This window comes from Zootoca vivipara, chromosome 6 (assembly GCF_963506605.1).
Source record: "Zootoca vivipara chromosome 6, rZooViv1.1, whole genome shotgun sequence".
Classification (NCBI taxonomy): domain Eukaryota; kingdom Metazoa; phylum Chordata; class Lepidosauria; order Squamata; family Lacertidae; genus Zootoca; species Zootoca vivipara.
In genome coordinates, this window is record NC_083281.1 from 24,696,293 (window position 1) to 24,718,112 (window position 21,820).

At 45.6% G+C, this 21,820-nt stretch overlaps 3 protein-coding genes across 3 annotated transcripts in view; all 3 read left to right on the forward strand.

Moving 5' to 3' along the window:
• LOC118086965 (interferon-inducible GTPase 5) overlaps window positions 1-21,820 on the forward strand; it is a 159,488-nt gene that overhangs the window by 31,604 nt on the left and 106,064 nt on the right. The window lies entirely within an intron of this gene.
• LOC132592292 (interferon-inducible GTPase 5-like) lies at window positions 2,087-8,392 on the forward strand. The gene is made up of 2 exons (XM_060275650.1): window positions 2,087-2,268; window positions 3,681-8,392. Exon 2 carries the CDS (start codon window positions 3,709-3,711, stop codon window positions 4,939-4,941), a length of 1,233 nt encoding a protein of 410 aa, XP_060131633.1. The 5' UTR covers window positions 2,087-2,268; window positions 3,681-3,708; the 3' UTR covers window positions 4,942-8,392.
• Window positions 17,246-21,499, forward strand: LOC132592293 (interferon-inducible GTPase 5-like). Its single transcript, XM_060275651.1, has 2 exons — window positions 17,246-17,394; window positions 20,093-21,499. Exon 2 carries the CDS (start codon window positions 20,109-20,111, stop codon window positions 21,264-21,266), a length of 1,158 nt encoding a protein of 385 aa, XP_060131634.1. The 5' UTR covers window positions 17,246-17,394; window positions 20,093-20,108; the 3' UTR covers window positions 21,267-21,499.

A 21,820-nucleotide genomic window follows, 5' to 3' on the forward strand; every position in this document is an offset into this window, starting at 1 on the left:
AGGTACCACTGTACATTGTAATTCAGCAACTCAACATCCCACACAACGATGGATTACAAGCTATAAGGAACACCATTTCAGATAAAATCACAGTGGACTTTGCTACTGTTGGTATGAATGAGTTAAACTGTACACCGGACATTACGTTCTGTCACTGAGAATACTGGGAACATATGGGCATGCATATATCTCTGTACAAACGGAGGGGTTTCTCTCTGTGTGCCTATGTGTGCTTGTGTGCTGTTGTAGAAGGAGTTAGTTTGCCCCCCCCAAGGGATCAAACATGTCTGCTCAGTCTCCAGGTCTGTTAATAAAGCTCATAGATAAGGAGGTCTGCATGGTCCTGATTTATTACACTTCAAGACCAGCTGTTTGCTTTACCTCTGTGCAATTCTGCTGAGGGGAGAAGAAGACAAAAAGCAGAGGACGCCTGGAAGTGTACTGGACCAGGCCCAGCTCCAGGTGTAGTCCTGGTGGCGCGGGGCGCCGGGCCGGTGGGGGGGCACTGCACGGCAAAGCCGCATGGAAGCCGTGCTAAACACTGCGAGGGCGGGGGCACCGGAGCGATCTTGCCCTGTACTGGACTGCCATTGCTTAACTTATCTCCCGGTCTCGTTATAGAGGTTTCACCACCTCATAACTCTTCCAAAACACTATAAATTATTGAACAGCTACCAAACTCTGCCGTTTTGTCCTCACCCAGAACCACTTCAAACATGAAAGCTTATACACAGAACAAACTTTGTTGTTTAGTCGTTTAGTGGTGCCTGACTGTTTGTGACCCCATGGACCATAGCACGCCAGGCACTCCTGTCTTCCACTGCCTCCCGCAGTTGGTCAGACTCATGTTGGCAGCTTCAAGAACACTGTCCAACCATCTCGTCCTCTGTCGTCCCCTTCTCCTTGTGCCCTCAATCTTTCCCAACATCAGGGTCTTTTCCAGGGAGTCTTTTCTTCTCATGAGGTGGCCAAAGTATTGGAGCCTCAGCTTCAGGATCTGTCCTTCTAGTGAGCACTCAGGATAGTGGATAGGTTTGATCTTCTTGCAGTCCATGGGACTCTCAAGAGTCTTCTCCAGCACCATAATTCAAAAGCATCAATTATTCGGCGATCAGCCTTCTTTATGGTCCAGCTCTCACTGGAGGAACCGGAAAGCCACTCCAGTATCCCTGCCAAGAAAACTCCATGGACAAACACGACAGAACAAACTTAGTTGGTCTCTAAGGTGCTACTGGACAATTTTTTATTCATTTAGTGAGCAGCACTGCAGGTGAACCAATAACATCCCTTATGATGCTTTGGCATTCTTAGAATTTTCTGCAATGCAAAAGGGTCACATGACCAATGTTGTACAGGAGTTCCTCAGCAGACAAGTTAGTGTTGAAAGGGCTCCCTTTAAGTAGAACAAAGTATCTCTGCACATGCTAATGCAATCCTTTCACTGTCCCCGCCTCCCACACATCTATTTTGATGCAAATAACAGGAGAGGTCTATGCAGAGCGAGGGTTGAAAGAAAGAACTTGACATACTTCAGATATGAGGCAGAACCTTGTTGTCCTTGCATTCTTAGATTAATAAGTCTGTGCTCAGTGCGCATCTGGTGTACTGCAGATGCAGATCTGGTTGTGCAACCATCATCATGGGCATCTCATGCCCTGATCAGCCGAATTATCCTCATAGCACTCCTCTGCTCTCCCAGCCTGCCATTTACACCCCAGCCTATGGATTTTATCCAACATTGCTCATGCTCAGCTGAAATGAATGCACCTGATTAACTAGAATGTTTTTTTTAAAAAAAAATCTAGGAAATTTCTATGGTCCTTTGCAAATATTCTATTCTACACTGCAGTACCGATAGTAGGAAGGCCGGGCTCCGGGTAGGCCTCTTTCATCAATGCCACACTACTTAAGTGCAGACAACTCCGGTCCTGTAAGACTGGCAAAGAGGCAACAACAGCAGAGGTAAAGGATTGCCCACATGGGATGCTTCCGCAGGTGATCCTTTGGGACTTTCCAGAAAAGGCAGCATCCCCGCTGTCAAATCAGTTGCTTGGAGCTCCCTCTGGTCAGGAATGCGGCTTTGGCTATTTGTTGCAATCTTATCTCATGCTCGCTCGTTACCTTCGCTATCTTTTTTGCTTTTAGTAGTATGACAATCAGGAGGGAGAGGGTATAAAAGGGAGAGAGAGGGAGAGAGCAGGACAGAGAAAAGCGTGAGAAACCTCAAAGCAAAACCTCCAAGCTACAAAAAAATCGGTCCGGCAGCAGGTAAAGAGTTGAACTTTTCTCCTGGGTCTAGAATGATTTCTGTTTCTTTTTTAGCTTGTTTGCGTTAAAGGAGACTCTGAGCTCCTTGCTTGGTGGGTGGCAGAAACTGTTGTTGTTGTTGTTGTTTATCTTTTACCTTTTTATTGTTATTTTTTACCTTTTACCTTTTAACATTTTTATTGTTATTATATTAACCATTACATTATTGTAACACTATTTTGATATCATATACCATAGCATATTATAAACAATATTATTATTATTATTATTATTATTATTATTATTGATGTTCTAGAAGGCTGCCCTTTTCCCCCAAGGCAAAGGAATAAATAACATGCCATCAACAGGGAGCAAGCAGAGCTCATGCTACCAGAAGAGTCCCCCCTGTTTAATAAATGGCGTTCATTGCAATGCAGTTCATGACCCCACCCCCTTTGTCAGAGGGGGGAACGGGGTGCAGAACAGAGGAATACAGCAACTTCTGTTCTCCAAACAATGCCCTGAGTGCTGAAGAGGCAGAGACCATCTGGGCTGCCTCTTCAGCCAATGGACCCTACAGGACCAGTTGTATATTCCTGCATTGCAGGGTGTTGGAGTAGATGATCCTTCGGGTCCCTTCCAACTCTACAGTTCTACGATCCTACAACTTTCTCAAGTTGCCCTCTCGGGGCTTTCTGTGTCCTTCCCTGACTGTGGTACCAAAGGTGAAACTTCCCTTCTCCAGCTGAAAAATCGCCTCCCCATATCAATTAAAACAAACAAAACTCCACTGATAACACCCCACACTTAATGAAACATGCAGTTAGGTCCTCAGAATGTCTTTAATTCTAAAAAAGGGTTTCATGCTCTTTTTTCCCTTTAGCTGTATTTCATTTAAATATTTATCTATATATATATATAAATGAAAACTGGGCATGCGGGTTATTAGCCACTTTTCTCCGAAACAGCTTCACCAATTGCGTTCAAATTTGGCCACAATGTCCCAAGCGAATGTCCGAAGGCTCTTATAAAGTTTGCTAAGACAGATGTCACACTACCGCCAGGTTAAATCCCCAAAAAACCGTGTTTCAAAACACACCACTCAGACGAAAATGCATGCTGGGAAAAGAACCAGGTTGCAAACCAGCATATTTATTTATGAAATGTTTTATCCAAAGTTTTAGCCACATCTCACATAAACATGTTTTAAGGATTATGTGTGAATGCATGCACATATACACTTTTGAGAGATTGACAACAGGCACAATTCTTCACTTTATTGAAATCCTACCAACTGCTGCTCAAACAACACACTGGTCTCAGAGATATGCCCTAAGTAAATTGATTTCCCCACATAAACCATGGATTGTAAAGATGTCCATAAAAGTGTGTGGAAAACTATCTAACTATTACAGTTTTCTTCTCTTTCTCAGATAAAGTGAGCCACAAGGAATCACTGTCATGGATCCTGCCATAACAATAGAAACCTTAAAAAAAGACCTTGCTGAAATGAAGGCTGCTTTCGAGAAAAAAACATTTGAAGCTGTTTCAGCTGAAGTTCAACAGCAGTCAAATTTATTAAATAACATCACATTGGAAATTGCCATCACAGGAAGATCAGGTGTTGGGAAGTCATCTTTCGTCAATGCCCTTCGAGGAATGGAAGATTATGCAGAGGGTGCAGCTAAAACGGGGGTGACAGAAACAACAATGGTGCCACAAGAATATTCACACCCCACATTCCCCAAAGTCAAATTTTGGGATCTACCAGGATTTGGAAAAGATAACTTTAGTGCAGAGGAATACCTAGAGGAGGTCAATTTCAGCAAGTATGATTTTTTCATCATCATCGCCTCAGGGCGCTTCACTGAGGATGACACCAACTTGGCTCTTGAGATCCAGAAAAATAAGAAGAAATTCTACTATGTGCGCAGCAAAGTGGATGTTGATATAGATAATGACAGGAAGTCAAAAGGCATCAAGGAGGGGGACAGCGATAGGAAGATGCAGTCTGAGAAAGAGACGCTTGACACTGTACGGACAGATAGCTATGATAATTTGAAGGCGTTAGGTGTGTCTTCTCCAAGGGTCTTTCTAATATCGAGGTGGGATTTGAGCAAGTATGATTTCCCCCTGCTTCAAGAGACCATTGAAAAGGAACAGGATGAACTCAAGAGAGATGTTTTAATCATGTGTCTTCCGATTTTTACAAAAGATAGCATTAAAAAGAAGAAGGCTGCTATGGAGAGCCTGATATGGAAAAATGCCATGGTGAGTTGTACTGTTGGGTTGATTCCTGTCCCGTTCCTATCATTTGGTTGTGACATTGCCATTGTGGTTTCGACAATGAGGGATATCTGCAAAGTTTTTGGCTTGGATGAAAATTCCCTCAATATACTAGCAAACCGAGTGGAGAAAGATGTTGAAGAGTTGAAATCCGTTATTGAACATACCCCAAGCACCGGTAAGATCACGGCAGAATTCGTCATGGATATCTTGAAGAGGTCAGCAATGTGGGGAGCAATCACAGCGGTAGAGATGGTCCTGGGTTTCATACCTCTGTTGGGGTCTCTCTATGGTGGGGGCAGTTCTTTTGCTACCACATTCTACTTGCTGAATAATTTCCTGGAAAAAGCTGTGAAAGATGCAGAGAAAGTTCTGGCAAAGGCTGCTGAGCCTAAGAGACACAAGTAAACAGCAAATACATCTACCTGGTGGGAAGAGATATCCAGGTGAAGCATGCATTATCTCATCTTTCTATCACATCATCAACCAATTGCTCCCTTTATTACTCTTCAGCTCAGCACTTTATTACTCTTCAGCTCAGGGTTGCCATATTTCAAATAGTGAAAATCCGGACACAAAAGTTGTTGAGCTTTTCACTTGGGGGGAGGGGCAAAGTTGTAGAGATTTGGGGGGGGAATTGATGAGCATTTTTTTTTGCAAAATCTCTAAAAAACAAAAGAAGTTTTTGAGCTATTTTTAAGGAAATTCATCAAAAATATCAACACTTCTGACATGTGTTGCCATGGGTTTCCATATATTTTCACAGACATTTTTACCAATTTTCAAAATTCTGCCTGGACGCTACTTCTGACGGATGAATCCCAGACATTTGGCAGCCCTATTGTAACAACGCTTAATCAGTAGCCAGCCTGGGCAATTTTTGGCCAGTTAAGAGGTTCCTTATCTCCTACCTGTCGGTGATGGATGTCATCCAAGGCAAATAAAAACAAAGATGGCAAAGATACAGCAAATTTGTAGCAGCAAAACATAAAGGATGGAGAAAAGAAGAGAAGAGAAATGGCTTCAGAGAGTTCTATTGCTGATACGCTTAAGTAAATTGTGATGCAGAATTAATGTCTGAATGATAATTTAACAAAGGTGAATCTTAAAATTACAGCCCTGGATCAAAAAGTTACTGATCTTAATGAGGAGATATCAAAATCTGAAACAATACGAATTGAACAAGATGTAACACAGATCTCTTCTAGGGTGGGATCCTGCAAGACATCCTTATCCATTCAAAAATATACTACAGTATATAGTTTTGTAGCCTTTAGTATATTTTATTGTTATTTAGTTATTGCTGCTTTTAAAAATGTTTTAATGTAGCCTCTTCCTCCTTTGATTACTATTCTTTCCTTTTCCCTTATTTACTTAATCTCAATAAAATAATAAATATTGAAATTTTAAGAACTTGTTTTTTTCTGAATCCTCCCTACTGCAATTATTTCCCCAACTGTTCTAATTTTTGTTTTAACAAAATCATTTACCATGGGAAAACTATAGGCAACAGTCCAGATTGAGGTGACCTAACCTGAACCACAAGCCTGTTTTCTCTCAGCCTCCTTGTTGTAATGATTAATCTTTGCTTCACTTCACCAGCTGGGTGGGTGGGTAGGTAGGGGAAGCCTGAGCCTTTGGGGAGGGTTTTTTTCCTCTGGAAAGAAGCATACACATACCCACAAATTTCCTTGTACTTTAGGATGCTACTGTTATAAAATCATATGGGGGGGGTTTGCAGGACACCACTATTAATGAACAGAGAGGGGTGACAGAATTTGACAGCTGCAATACCCAGAATCCTGTTCAATGCCATCTTCCCTGTCTCCTCACCCCTCCCGCTAGGACGCAACCCTGCCTGAAGGAAGGCTTAAGGATCTGCATATGCACAACAGTTAGCATAAATTCACACATTTCCCCTCTCCACCTCCCCTCCGCCCAGAACAAAACAATGTTTCCAGAAGAAGGGGGGGAAACCGCCCAAATCCAAAGTGACACTTTTCTACTCAAGTTAATAATACAGCCTATTATATGTTCTCTTACCATGAAATCTCTATCCGCTGCCTCTGTATTAGAATTGCCAGTATCTCTCTGTATTAGAATTGCTGTTTTATATCTTAGAACTGTATATGTCAGGACTGCTACCTTTTAATTAGAAATCCCTGTATTAGGTATGTTTTCCAGGTATATTTTCTGTATGAACCCTGTATGATCCCAACCCCCCCTGAACCTTGCCCTACTGCCACCCCATACCCACCCAAGAACGCACGGACAATAGAGGGATTAGCTGGCACAAAAATAAAGATGCCATCTTCAACGTAGTCCACCCTTCCATGGCCTGGAGGAAAACACCTGCCGGGCGGACTTCCACTCCACGGAAATCGCCAGGAACTGCCCCACCTCTGCACCCATCTCGACTGATTGCCCCTCCTGCCAAACAACAGGGAGCACCATCAGCGACGGGAGAAGAGCAATTGACATCTCCCCATCTGAAAGAAAAAGTCATCTCCTCACCCAGCTAATCGATCGCCACCCATCCTCCTTGTCTTTCCCCTCCCTCCCAGTCCAGGGATTTTCATGCAGGGACAGGAGGGTATAAAAAGGGGCTTCACCATTTCCCGGGGTTCCTTCCTTCTTTCCAGAGGCAGGGACCCTACAGCTGTAGCTTTGCATTCTGCAATAAAGGGATCAGTTTGTTTTTCCTGACAGTATCGTGTGGTCTCTGTCATTTTCCCGGCGGAGCTGAACTTAGTGCAAATTTTGGAGCTTCCGACCCGCGTCTGTCCTTCTTAAAAGGCAACGCATTTTGGGGTACATTTTTCATAACACTATGAAACAGAGAAGGACTGCTTTGTCTTCAACATACAGTAGTTGAAGTAGAGGGAGTTTAGGGTGTCCTCCTGCCACAAACAACTCCAGCTTTTCTCTCTTGGTGCTTCTTATTCTTTCTTTGTTTTTGTTTTGTTTTTGAGGGATATGTGCTTTTCCTTTTTTCATTTCTTGGTTTTTGAGAAAACCAAGAAACCAGAGATGACAACATCAGAACAAACGAGACTTCAAATCAGGTCTCTGTCCATATTAGAGCTTGGAACTAGTTCAACATGTGCATTAAAAAACTAATTCCCATTCATGTTCATCCCTTTATGAAACAAACTAGTTCCCTTTATGTTCAGTTCACTTCAGGTTGGCCTCTGTTATATTCTCCAACCGATGGAGAACCCAATAAGGGAATAAGGGCAGATTTTTGCCTAGAACAATGTTCAGTTCACTTCAGGTTCATCCAAATTATCCTTGGCAATATTTTGTATAAATACTCTAAAGCATTTAGAAAGTGACAATGAACTTAAAAATGAGCCAGAAATCATTCTTAGTTTTGCACCAACATCAACTTAATTCATGTTTAGTTTACCCAGCAATTATGGGAACTACTTTCACATGTAGTTCAGATGATTTTCAAACAAATTCAGTCCACATTGAACTTGTTCATTCCAAGCACTAGCCAATTGTTTTTGAGATTGTTATAGTCCATATATGATTTTACCGGCTGCTGAGATAAAAATCCAAGTTTTTCCAGCTGTCAGAGGTGGCTACTCTGACAACTACTCGCAGCTAAACTAAGAGATGGCTATGCATCAAGTTGGGGCCAGCAACACCAGCTCTTATTTGTGGTATGAGTTTATTCCTCCTCAGAATGCAACTTTTCTGTAAAGTCTTACAGCAATGCCCTTGGAGGTTGAAATGTTCCCCCACTGGCTGCCAATTCACAAATAAACATACAAAGTAATATAGTTTTTATTGACAATTGGAATAAGCCTACCTAAATCTATGGGCTCTTTGTGGAGGAAGTTAAGTGGGTTTACTTTCCTCCATACATATTTTATATTTTAACGGGTGGGAGGTTATTTCTTATATTAAAATGATTAAGAGGTGTCTGAGTTTGGTGAATTTTTGCTTATACATTTTTAAAAAGAACTTTGCAGCTTCACCCTGCCTTTCTGGTGCTAAGCCTTACAGGCCACTGATAACCTGAAAGTGAGAGGCAGTCTAGAGCACTCCCTGCAAAGTTCTTGGTTTGGTTGTTGGTTTCTTTCCTTGTTATTTACATTTATTTAAATAACATGTTATTTAAAGCAGAGCAACATAGGAATCTTTAAAAAGGAGGGGTACCCTATCTGAAATAAAGGCCTCTCTTAAAAATATAACCCTCCATTGACGTGTTTTATCCAGAGTATTTAGTACTCTGTTGGCAATGTTATGAACACTTTCTTGCCAAATGCATGGTGGTTCTTTTAAACTGAGATTCAGAGGCAACACAAAACACAAGTGAGTGAGAAGATTTAAGATTTTTATTAAGGTTTTATTCTAAACAGCAAGCAATATATACATTACTAAGCAAGCACTTCAATCTGCCACTTGGAAGCTCTCAAAAAGTGGCGAAGCGTCTCCTCAGGTAGCCTTAGGCATAGCTGCCAAGTTTTCCCTTTTCTCGCGAGGAAGCCTATTCAGCATAAGGGAATTTCCCTTTAAAAAAGGGATAACTTGGCAGCTATGCCTTAGGTTTGCATGGCCCTGCGATTGAATCAGTCTGAGCACAAACTTCTCAGACTCTGCCCAACACCATCTGATTTACAACACTGCTTTGGCTTTCTGAACAGCTGAGAGCAAACTGCAAGGGACTTATGTTCCATGTTGAAGTTTCTGTGGCGCTGAGAATGGAATTTCATGAGGAGAATTGCGGCAACTGAGAAAGAGACTTGGGACAATATGGCAGCAGGGGCTCTAGAGCTAAGTGTTGCTAGCCAAATTTCAGTTTATTTAAGAACATGTTTCACTTGGGCTGTGCATCAGATCCAGCCCAATCTAATTAATGAATTGGACTGGGCCAATTTGTATCAACATAGGATTGGGTCAGATTATGTTGAGGCAACCCATCTCACTCCCTATTCCATCTTTAATAACAATTAATATATTTGTAATCACAACAACATATGAACCTACCTGGACCATGAGATCATCTTCCAAGACCCTCCTTCATGTGCCCCCTCCTCAAGAGGTTTGGAGTGTGGCAACATGAGAACGGGCCTTCTCTGCAGTGGCTCCCCTTCTGTGGAATAACAACAACAACAACAACAACAACAACAACAACAACAACAACAACAACAACAACAACTTATTATTTATACCCCGCCCATCTGGCCAGGTTCCCCCAGCCACTCTGGGCGGCTTCCAACAAAATATTAAAATACAGAAATCCATCAAACAATAAAAGAATGCTCTCCCCAGGGAAGTTCTTCTGGCACCTTCATTATACACCTTTAGGCACCAGGCAAAAACATTCCTTTTCAACCAGGCCTTTGGCTGATCTGATTTACATCCTATGTCCTTTTAAAATGTTTTTTTTGGGGGGGGGTATTGTTCTGTTGTTTTATTTTTTTTCGGTATCTTGTGGTTTCATATTGTGGTTTTATATCTTGATTTTATTCTGTGAAACGCCCTGAAAACTCCGAGTATAGGGAGGTAAATGAATTCAATTAACAACAACAGCAGCAACACCACAGGGGCATAGTAAGGGGGGCGATGGGGGCTCCACTCGGGGGGGACTCAATTCAGGGCGCCCCTCACCTCCACCTGCGTGCGCCATACAGACATATGCGGTCTGTGCGGGCTGCCCCACTAGTGGCAGCCCATTACAAGCCGCTGTGTGTGAGCAGCGGCCCATGAGGCCACTGTGCGCCAGCAGCAGCGTGTACGGACTGCGCATGTGCAGCATCCTGCACATGCGCACTCCATATGGGGTAGTGCACAGTGCAGGACAGTGCGCACAGACCGCCATGCGGCAGCAGCAGCGCGTACGGATTGTGCATGTGCGCCAACCTGGATAGACTGCACATGTGTGGACATGCGTAGTCCATCCATGCTGGCACTGCTGCTCCCACGGCAACCTTACGAGCGGCAACTTGTAAGGCTGCCATGTGAAAAGCAGCATGGACGGGGTAGCCTTACGCGCGCTGTTTGTGCGTGGCAGCGCCTTACGAATAGCCACTTGCTTGGTGGATTGTAAGGTTGCCACGGGAGCAGCAGCAGCAGCCTGGGCGGACTGCGCATCCACCGTTTGTCCTGACGTGTGCGCCGTGCTTCATGACGCATGTGTCAGGATCCATGCGCGCTACGGAGCAACACCCCGCCCCCAGGGGGTGCCTCCACATTTGCCGCCCCGGGCAGCCAAGCAGTACCGTTCGCCACTGCAACAACAACAATGCCAAACACTCAGAGTAACAACAACAATTACAACAGTTTTATTATTTGTATGCTGACCATCTGACTGGGTTGCGCCAGCCAGCCTGGGCACCTTCCAACATATATGAAACAGCCCCTAGGGACAAGAGGGAAGGAAACATGGTGTCTACCTGAGTAATGAGATCATGGAAACAAGCTCTGGAGATTTGGGGTTGCCATGCTGAGGGCAGAGTTTGATGCTCAATTACATTCATAAAAGCAAGCAATGCAAAACACCGGGAGAGAGCTAATGTCCCTGCAGTGGCCTCTTGCTGAATAGGAGGAGCTGCTCGTATCCCCCCTCCCCTAGGGAGAAAATGCTGGGGGCACACTGGGGGGTCTCATGGGGTTTACATGTGCCCAGCATGCTTCAGAGCAGGCCCCTCCTCCTGTGACAGCCTTAACCACAGAGTTAGGAGTCTACATGTGTTTCCCCTCCAAATATCATATTTGAGGGGCGCCCTCTCCCAAAAAAGTTGAAGGGCATTGCCATTGCCCTTGTGAGAAAGTGGCAGGAACACGGCTGCTGTGGGGTTTGGGGATGCAGAGAGAGCCAAGTAACAGAGGGAATAGGGCCGGGTGCTGGGGTGCCAAATTTAAATATGGGGGGAGGCAGGTAAGCCCTGCCTCACCTTATAGATCACAATATGTGGTGCGCACACCCCATTTGAATGGCAATACCCATCACCTTGTGGGGAGCAGCCCCCCTCCAATGTTTAAATATCTCGGCCCCTGGGAGCTGGCTCCTATAACTGCACAAGTCGTTCTCGTTCCCCCCAGCTCCTCTCCCTCTTTCACTCATCACAGCTCAGCTCTGCATGCAAAATGGTGCCCAGGCACTTCTGATTAAAGAGGCTGCTAAATCACTTTTGAGAATTGTACTTCTGTGAAGGGAATAGGGGCCTCCTAAGAACTCTCAGCACCTTTAACTAACTACCATTCTTAGAATTCTTTCGGGAAAGCCTTAACTGTGCTCGTTTAGTCGTGTCCGACTCTTCGTGACCCCAATGGACCATAGCACGCCAGGCACTCCTGTCTTCCACTGCCTCCGGCAGTTTGGTCAAACTCATGTTTGTAGCTTCGAGAACACTGTCCAACCATCTCGTCCTCTGTCGTCCCCTTCTCCTAGTGCCCTCCATCTTTCCCAACATCAAGGTCTTTTCCAAGGATTCTTCTCTTCTCATGAGGTGGCCAAAGTATTGGAGCCTCAGCTTCACGATCTGTCCTTCCAGTGAGCACTCAGGGCTGATTTCCTTAAGAATGGATAGGTTTGATCTTCTTGCAGTCCATGGGACTCTCAAGAGTCTCCTCCAGCACCATAATTCAAAAGCATCAATTCTTCGGCGATCAGCCTTCTTTATGGTCCAGCTCTCACTTCCATACATCACTATTGGGAAAACCATAGCTTTAACTATACGGACCTTTGTCGGCAAGGTGATGTCTCTGCTTTTTAAGATGCTGTCTAGGTTTGTCATTAACTGTGGTATAATAATAATAATAAGGTAATAATAATAATAATAATAATAATAATAATAATAATAATAATAATTTTTATTTATACCATGGCCTTCCCAGTTTAGAAACCAGGCTCAGGGCGGCTAACAACAAATATAAAACATCAACCGAAAAACAACTTACAAACAACGTAAGATACAGTATAGCATCACCAGGGCAACTGGCCAAGTTAGTCCTGCTAAGGACAGCAAGGAGACCAGGGAAATTTTTGATGTGGGGACCCAGAAGGGTTTCTTTATAAAAAAAAGGAAAGGGGAAAAGAATGGCAGATCAGGCTAAATTGAAGGCCAGGAGGAATATCTTAGGCATAGGGCTCCTGCTTTTACCCCACACCACCTCATATCCCTGTGGGGTTCAGGGCCGTCTCTAGGCCTGGGCTGGGTGGTGCAATGCGCCAGGGCACCTGGTCACCAGGGGCGCTGCTGCGCCCGCCAAACAGCTGATGTCTGAGCCCTATGGCTCCGCCTCCACCTCCTCTCCTTTGGCCCGCGAGAATCCCCTCAGCTGTTGCCTGCCAAGCCACTGTCCCCTGCGGGAAAGGCGGCGGGAGCGGCTCCCGAGGGGCCTCCTCCACATCTGCTGTTCGCCGCCCCACCACCACCACCACTCCCGGGGCACAGGCGGCGGCGTGGCAACCACCTCCTGCTCCTCGGGCCGCTTGGAGCGCAGCAAGAGAGCGCTGGCAGAGGCAGCGGTGGACAGGTCAGCCGGCCAGGGAACAAGCAGCGCACTGCAGGACCCGGAATTCACCGCTCACACTTGTTTCCTCTGGTGCGGGTGGCAGCCACTGGGCCACACAGCCTCCGGGCCGGGAAGGTGGCGGGAGCTGGGGAGCTGCCCGCGCCCTGGCTGGGGTGGAGAGGGGTCGGCAGCGGGACCTGGGCTGGCAGCGGGACACCGCGCAGCAGGTGAGAGGCGGCGGGGAGCCTGGGCTGGTGGTGCTGGGGACCCTGAGCCAGGGCGAGAGAGAACAGCTTTGGGAAAGGGAGGGGGCACCGGAGGGACCTTTGCGCCACAGTGCTGGATTTGCTTAAGACGGCCCTGTTGGGGTTTCTTCAGTTTTTCCACCCTTTGGAGTCAGCCATGTGGGGATCACACTGCATCAAAACTCAGGAGAGATGGGATGATATGATACAAAGAATCGAAGCAAATTAGTTCTTTTGACTGTTGGGGAAAACGTCCTTTGCTTTCCTTTCCTTTCCTCCTCTGCTTTCAGGCTGGAGAAATTACTAAACATATTATAACCCTCACTGAAAATTTGAATGTCACTCAACATGGTATAATTGCGACATGGGATATTTCGTCTCTATATACTAATGTACCTTTAGATATACCGTAGTTAAATCACTAATTCAAGAACTGCTGGTTGGTCACAGGCAATCATCTCCACCGGTGAATTTTTTAAATGGAGATTTTAGATTTGGTCGTATCTAACAATTTTTTCAGGTTTGGTTGTAAGTATTTCATTCAGAAACAAGTTGTAGCCATGGGCTCCAAATGTGCTCCAAGTGTAGCCAATATTTTTTTGAGGAATTTTGATTTAGAACACATTGTTCATAATAATCCATATAGTGAGTACATTTTGTTTTACGGCCAATACATAGATGATCTGATATTTATATTTTCTGAGGATATTTTTGAATTGTTTAACCATTGGATAAATAGTTTAAGTCCATATTTGACCTTTGAAGGAACATCGAGCTCACACCCCCTAGCTTTTTTAAACCTAGAAATTTATGTGGATCAATCTTGAATTAAAATTCATCCTTATAAGAAAAGTACAGATAGAAACTCCTTGCTACATTATAGTTCAAATCATTCCAAACACCTCCATGACAATCTTCCTCTAGGTCAATTCCTAAGATTAAAACATAATTCACCAGACCCACAGGACTTTAAAGCCCATTCGAAAATACTTTCTGCATCTTTGTTAAAACGAGGCTATCCAAAATTCTGTAATAACAACTGCCATTCAAAAATCACAATTAAGAGAAAGGCTGGCCTTTCTTACATCCTGTTCACACGTTAACACAAGATCTATGTGTATTTATGCCTCCCTAGAATATAGGGTTAAACCACAGAGCCTAGGGCTTGCCGATCAGAAGGTTGGCGGTTCGAATCCCTGCGACGGGGTAAGCTCCTGTTGCTCGGTCCCAGCTCCTGCCAACTTAGCAGTTCGAAAGCACGTCAAAGTGCAAGTAGATAAATAGGTACCGCTCTGGCGGGAAGGTAAACGGTGTTTCCATGTGCTGCTCTGGTTCGCCAGAAGCGGCTTTGTCATGCTGGCCACATGACCTGGAAGCTGTACGCCAGCTCCTTCGGCCAATAATGCGAGATGAGCGCCGCAACCACAGAGTCGGTCACGACTGGACCTAATGGTCAGGGGTCCCTTTACCTTTACCTTTACAACTGATGAAGCCCAGGAGGGCGAAACAAGGCATTATTCCGGAAAACCTTGTCAAGATTCTGTGGAAATGTAGTAAGCCCCCCTTTGGATTTTATGAACATACAAAGACATATGGGAAACAGAAACTAGCAGATATTTGGACTCTATAAATGAACTGATCCATTTGGACTTCTGTTTATATTGTTGTACTTTATGTGTTGATTATGTGCAAGAGAAATATTTAATACTGTGATAAAAAAATACAGAAGAGAATTGTTTATGTGACTGCACAGCCAGTTACCTTTTGTGTGTTTGTTGAATGCGTTTTACGTAACGCTAGGTTTGATGTTGTTTTGCAATCTGTCATGACCCAGCACAGTCCAATAAATTATTTACAAGGAGGAGGAACTAGGGTGACCTGATTTAGGTTTTGTTTGCTCAGAAATCACCTGTTTGAGCAGAGTGGTGTGATGGTCAAGCGTGGGGGAGAGGAAAACTTGGAAACAGGGTGTAATTTCTGCTCCAAGATCACCAAAAGCCGCAACTACGTTCCCCTTTCCAAGATTAAGCAGGATAAATACAGTAAATAATCAGCAGCAGAGCATTATAAATGCTCTATTGCTGAGCAGTTCGTGATTGCACCAGTTTATTATTTTTTTGATCGTATCTCAGAGTCCGAAAGACCCATAATGATAGGAGCATTCTGCCATAGGGAACTTTATTAATACCAGCCATTTCTGAACTCTTACCTCTGAACTCTTTGATACAGTGTATCAAAAGATTTCAAATTAAAATTGCCACTGCTGGCACTGAGAGCGTGGGACAAGAAATTCCTGATGTAGACACTTCTCAGATGGCTTTGCAAATGCAGGTGCTGCCTGCCTGCCCGGTCTGCACTGAGAGGGAGTCGGAGGATGGGGGTGGCAAAGAGCTCCAGCTCCCAAGGCTGCAGGAAACTGGAGGACAAGCTGGGGGAAGGGAAGACGAGTCTCTCTGCGTGAGGCTGTAGAAACCCTTGAAGGTAGCAGTGATGTGCCCCCCCCCCGCATGATGTCCCCCTAAAGCTGAGGGTGTCAGATAAGACACGGGCTTTGCTGTCAGTCACTCTGAGGAGAGTTTGGTGTCCTTCCTGCCTGCCTGGCTTGCAAAGCCAGCTTGTCATGAAGGCTCTATAGCCGCTCTGCACCCTGCAGAATGTTAGAATGTTTCTAAAAAAATAAACTACAGTATTTCTTCCTCATGTTCAATCTTGTAATTTGAAGCCATTGGTTCAAGCCCTACCCTCCGGAGCAGAAGAAAACATTCCCTCTTGTGACAACCCTTGAGATATTTGAAGATGGCTATCGTATATCCTCTCAATCTCCTCTTTTCCAGGATAAACATATCCAGCTCCTTCAACCGTTCCTCATAAGGCTTGTTTTCCAGAGCTTTGATAATCTTGGTTGCCCTCCTCTGTACAGTTACAGATTATCAATATCCTTCTTCTGAAGGATATGAGGAGCTTCCAGCTTCAACATCACTGTGTGCATCATGTTTTCTCCTCACCCAAGTTTGCAAACCTTCCCAGCTGGGAGCAACTAGAGGAGATTTTAGAGGAGATGTGGGGGAGATGATTGGAAAAAGAGGACAGGGACTCCTTCCCCTTTAATATTTGTGTAGAAGGGAGAATGTCAGCAAGTATTTCCTTCAGCGTAGGGGAAAATCTCCTGAGAGAAGTGGGCAAATTTATTATTTTCAGTTTCTCTCAATTTCTCATTTTTCCAATATTTAAGTTCAGCTCTTCACATCTCCCCATCTGTTGGCTATTTCCTTTTTTTAAAAGTTCCCATGAAAATTCATCAGGACGTCTATTATTATTATTATTATTATTATTAATATTAATATTATTATTATTATTTTCCTCAAAAGGCAGTGTACAAAATGCAATGGAGACAGCTAAAACGAGATCATGAGATGCAAGCGCCCACGCTATGAAGAAATCATGGTGGAACATTGTGTATTTCACAGGATTTACGTCCTGATTAATTGCAATAAAACCTCAAAGCAGTTGAGACGGGCGATAGAACCCTTCCTGCTTCTTTGCGGGCTCTAAAAGATTTCGTGCCTCCCTGAAATTTCTACCGTCCTTTCCAAAGACTCCAATCTACACTGCAGTACGTACGTAGTAGGAGACTCTGGACTCTGGGAAGTCACAGAATCATAGAATTGTAGAGTTGGAAAGGACCTCAAGGGTCATCTAGTTCAACCCCTTGAAATCAGTGCCATGTGGGGCTTAAGTGCAGAAAACTCGGGAGCTGCTGAGACTGGCACAGAGACTGACACAGAGGCAACTACCGCAGAGGTAAAGGATTAATCATCTCTGATGCTTCAAGTTTCACGAGTGATCCTTTGGGACCTTCCCATGAAAGGGCAGCGTCCCCGCTGTCAACCAGGCTGCTTGGAGCTCCCTCTAGCGGGGAATGAGGCTCTCGCTCTTCGTTGCACTCTTATACTGTATCTCTCTTCGCGCGTACTTTCGCTTTCTTCTTTGCTTTTTGTAGTGCGACGACCGGGAGGGAGAGGGAATAAAAGCGAGAGAGAGAGAGAGTTGGACGAAGAAAAGGGTCAGAGACCAGCAAGCAAAGCCTCGGAAGAGGGAAACTGAGCTTTCCAGCATAAAAATCGGACAGGCAGCAGGAAAGGAGGTGAGCATTTCTCCTGGTGCTCTGCTGATTTCCGTGTTTTCTCTTTTTTTCTGAGCGTGTTTGAGTTAAAGGAGACTCTGAGCTTATTGCTAGGCAGGAGGCGGCAGAATCGTTTATTTTCACTCTTATGAATAATGATGTTGGAGAAGGCTGCCCTTCTTCCCCGCTGCAAAGGGAATAAATAACATGAAAGCTCCAGGGAGCAAGCAGAGCTGGTGCTACTATAAGAGTTGAAAGTAGGCTAACTGCTCTGAAATCAACGCGGGTCTCCCTTTCCAGCGGTGACGCGTGTTCATTCGACTTCCCCTTCTGCAGCTGCTACGAGGCTGCCCTCCTGCTCCTCTCGCCTCCTGCCTCTTTCCTTTTTTGGGGTTTGACAGAGGGGAGGGGAAGCTATTTGGAAGCGGGCAGAGCCTTAGCTAAATGATCTGGCGCCCCTGCCCCCCCCCTTGCCACGGACAAATGAGCTCTTCTTTCCGTCTCTCCTCCACCCCCCACACGCATTCAATTCCTCACACACGTCACCTTGTAATGAATTCTTTCACAGAAAATCCAGTATTTAATTTATTTTTTCTTAATAAAAGGTTTCAGCAGATAAAATGACATTTTGATGTGAGTTGACAGGTGTGGTTGTTGTTTTTTTAATGTACCGGGAATTGAGTTGTAAAAAAATACACAGATTGTTTTAAACGGAACATGCAAACAATATCATACTGATTTGTTCCACAATGATAACTTTCTGGTCTCAGAGTCGGAGGTGTTGGAGATCGTATTCTCTCTGTGTGTGTCACACACACACACACACACACACAAAAAAAAACCCACAGCCCATCGCCCACCTCCCTTGCCCCCCCACTGGCTATCCCAGATCTCTCCACTGGTGCACACAGCCTTCCCTTCCAGGCTGCTCTTCGTCCGCGTACCCAGCACACACCTCGAGAGAGAGAGAGAAACTTCATTCATTAGCCCCTCCTGCTCATTTCCCGGCTCTTCCCTCACCTTAGATGCCAGGATCAGAAGGAAAAGAGCTCCCATCCCATTCTCTCCCTCCCTCCCTGAAGGGAAGGTGGTGGGGAGGGGGGGGGAGAGAAACGACCCAACTTCGGGGCAACTTTCCATCCGGATCCTGCTCTGCGCTTCACCCCCCCATTTGTTTTGAAGGTTTTTGACCCCCTCACTTTGATCATTTATCTCCCCCCCCCTTTCCTCTCTCAGCAACATGAAATCCCAGGTGATTTCCAGACAGGAGTGTGAGGAAAAATCTTTCACCCCCCAAAAAACTTCAGGGGGGGGGAGAGAGAATGGAAAAAAATAATAAAGCTTTGTTGAGGGGTCAAGACAGAGGCGAGGAATTTGTGTCTGGTCAGGTTGGGGAGAAGGACGGGGGAGGATGTCCCCAATAAGAGAAGAGAAACCATTTTGTTGGAAAGCTGATAATGTGCAGCTTGGGGGGAGGGGGGAGTGGGTGGGGAATTTAGGCACATAAGGCATATCTGGTTATTAGTTACTTAAATCAGTGGTTTTCAACCAATATGCCGTGGCACCTGGGGTGGCTTGAATGATGGTCAGAGGTGCCATGGGCAACACTGGCCTCTGTCCCTCTTTCCTTCCCTCCTTCCTTGGATGCCCTCTCCGCCTCTCGCATCTCTGCCCCCCCCCCAAAGGCTTGCACAGCTGTTTGTTGCAGCAGCCCTGGCTATTAGCTCCCCAGGCAAATGGTGCCTCTGGGGCTGGCGGGGGGGGGGCGGGGACTGGTTTCCAGGAGCTGAAGCAGGGCCTCAGAGTAAGCAAGTGGGCAAGGGAGTTCAGCCAGCCAGACCACCAGCCCTTGCTGTTGGGAATGGACACACAATTCCCAGGCCCCTGTGGGGCAATGTGAGGAGGAACCTCTCTTGAGGGCAGGGGGGGGTGGCAGCTCAGAGACCAGGGGAGGGAGCAGTGGCTGCCCAGAGGACTCTCAAGGAGAGTGGAGAAGAGAGGAGGCTGAGGGAATACTTCACAAGGGGGGGCGTTGAAAAAGGGTGAGAGGCTACCAGCTCTGCAGGCAAGGGGTGACATAACTGGGCTCCTGAGCCCCACAGGGGTGCCTCAGAAAGAAGGTACTTGGTCAAAGGAGCTGTGGACTCAAAAAGGTTGAAAACAAACCTCTGACTTAAATGACAAGCAGGAGCAGAATTTACATACATTCTTAAAGCACACTTAAATAAAACTGCCTCAACCCCTCCTTCTCTTTGACCAGACCCTCCTCTTCTGCACCTTCAGGCTGGGGCCGCCTCCACTGCGCCTCTAAGCTGTTGAGCGGCTTCAGGCCATTCTCTGGCCGCTCTTTGGAAGCCACTCAACAGCTGAGAGGAGAGTGGAGGCGGCCCCAGGCAGCACCGGGGGGGTGGGGGTGGGCGGCGGACAGGCTGGCCAGCGCCCCCTCCATTTTGGCGCCCTAGGCAGCTGCCTCGTTCGCCTTAATGGACGCGCCGGCCCTGGTCCCATGACCTTTGGGCACTTTAGCCTTGCACTCACTTCTGAATTACAGAATCTGATGGGATTCATACCTTCTACCTATAAAGCTTTGTTGCTTGGCAAATGATAACAATATTGCCGATGCTGGAAATTTTACAGAGGGCATGCCACTCTCGTTAAATAAATGAATGCCTCTAGTTAGGCTGGTTGCTTAACATTTTCCTGCTTCCTTTTTCTGCAGTACACCGAGATCCACAATGATGGAAGACTTTGAGGTAGCCGTTTCTCAGGGCCAATTGGCAGATGCTGTGTCGCACGTGCTGGCAAAACCACTGCACTTTTTCAACAGCACTCCACTCAACGTTGCCGTAGTAGGAGAGCCCGGCTCCGGGAAGTCTTCCTTCATCAATGCCATGTTGGGTCTTCATGCTGATGACCCGCGTGCCGCTGCAACCGGCATACAGATGACAACATTGCAAGTCAAGGATTACCCACACCCGACACTTCCACAAGTGATCCTTTGGGACCACCCCGGAAAGGGAACGCCAACTTTTGGGAAGGACAAATTTGAGAAGAAGGTTGATTTAAATCACTTTGATTTCTTCGTTATCGTCGGCTCCCAGCGCTTCCGTGCCACCCATTCTGACCTGGTCCATGAGATCCAAGATATGGCCAAGAATTTCTACTTTGTGCGCACCAAAGCAGACCTGGACCTGTCGGCCGCCAAGAGGCAACAGCCATCCGACTACAATGAAGAGAAGGTCCTCTTGCACATCCAGGAGGACTGCAAAGAGTGCTTGGTAAGAGAAGGAGTGAGGGACCCACAAGTCTTCATCGTCTCCAACTGGGAAGCCGACCGCTTTGATTTCCCCCTCCTGCAGGAAATGCTGAAGAACGATCTCTTGCGACTGAAGAGGCAAGCCTTTCTGCACCGCTTCCCTAGCATCTGTCTGCCTATCTTAGAGAAAAAGAAAGCCTCTGTGAAGGAGAAGATTTGGACCAACAGGCTTTGTTTGTTGGTCGCTCTTGGAAGCCCAGTTCCTTTCCTTCTTCCCATATTTCTGTTTAGTAAGTTCCGCTCCTGGTGCTTTCTAGACTTTGGCCTGAACGATCGATCCCTTGCAGCTCTGGCCCAGCGTGTTGGAAAGACAAGCACAGCCCTTAAAGCAGCAATGCAGTCCCTGGGAATGTTCTCTGCCATTTTATGGGTGCTGCCAGACTTGGTGGGACTCTCAGTGATGGCTTATGAATATCACCGCTGGGAGCATTTCCCCATCTTTGGCTGCCTTCTGTCCGGAGGGGTTTCACTTCTTCGCACCTACTTCATGCTGCAGAAATGCATATCGGGTGCTGCGGATGACACCCAGAGTGTTCTGTCCAAAGCTCTTGAGGCAGAAGGGAAAAAGTCAATTTAGCAGCAAACAGCTGCACAGATGTGTCTGCAGGGATAGCAGTTTGCGCAAGCTTCTGTGGACTCTCAAGTCATGTCTTGCAAACCTAGAATATTATGACTAAGTGCTTGATAGAGCATCTGGAGAATTATACAGGTTTCCATTTTTAAAACAACCACACCAAAAGACATTTTAAAAAATAATGATCAGATGATCAGGTTTTTTATTTTAAAAATTCAATAAATATTAGGCTTCTCAAAAAAATTTTTTTAAAAAAAACCCTAAGTGAAATAATCCGAATGCCAGCATAATACCCCTTCAGTTCCTTTTTAAAAATTAGTATCTCTACGTACAGTAATGTATAAGAATTAAGACCAATACCAAAAGGAGACTTTGGGACAAATGGACTTTTTACTAGTCATAATTCTTTCAGTCCACTAATGAATTGTTCTGTATCTGATGTCAGATTAGAAAAAACTAGCGACGTATTTGAACCTGCTTGCAAGGATGGTCTCAAATTATTATTTATGCAGGCTGCAGCATTCACCGTGTGTGTGTGTGTGTGTGTGTGTGTGTGT

What these genes read in the sequence shown, in the direction of transcription:
- LOC132592292 (XM_060275650.1), top strand. Translation starts at nt 3,709, where the DNA reads ATGGATCCTGCCATAACAATAGAAACCTTAAAAAAAGACCTTGCTGAA.
- LOC132592293 (XM_060275651.1), top strand. Translation starts at nt 20,109, where the DNA reads ATGATGGAAGACTTTGAGGTAGCCGTTTCTCAGGGCCAATTGGCAGAT.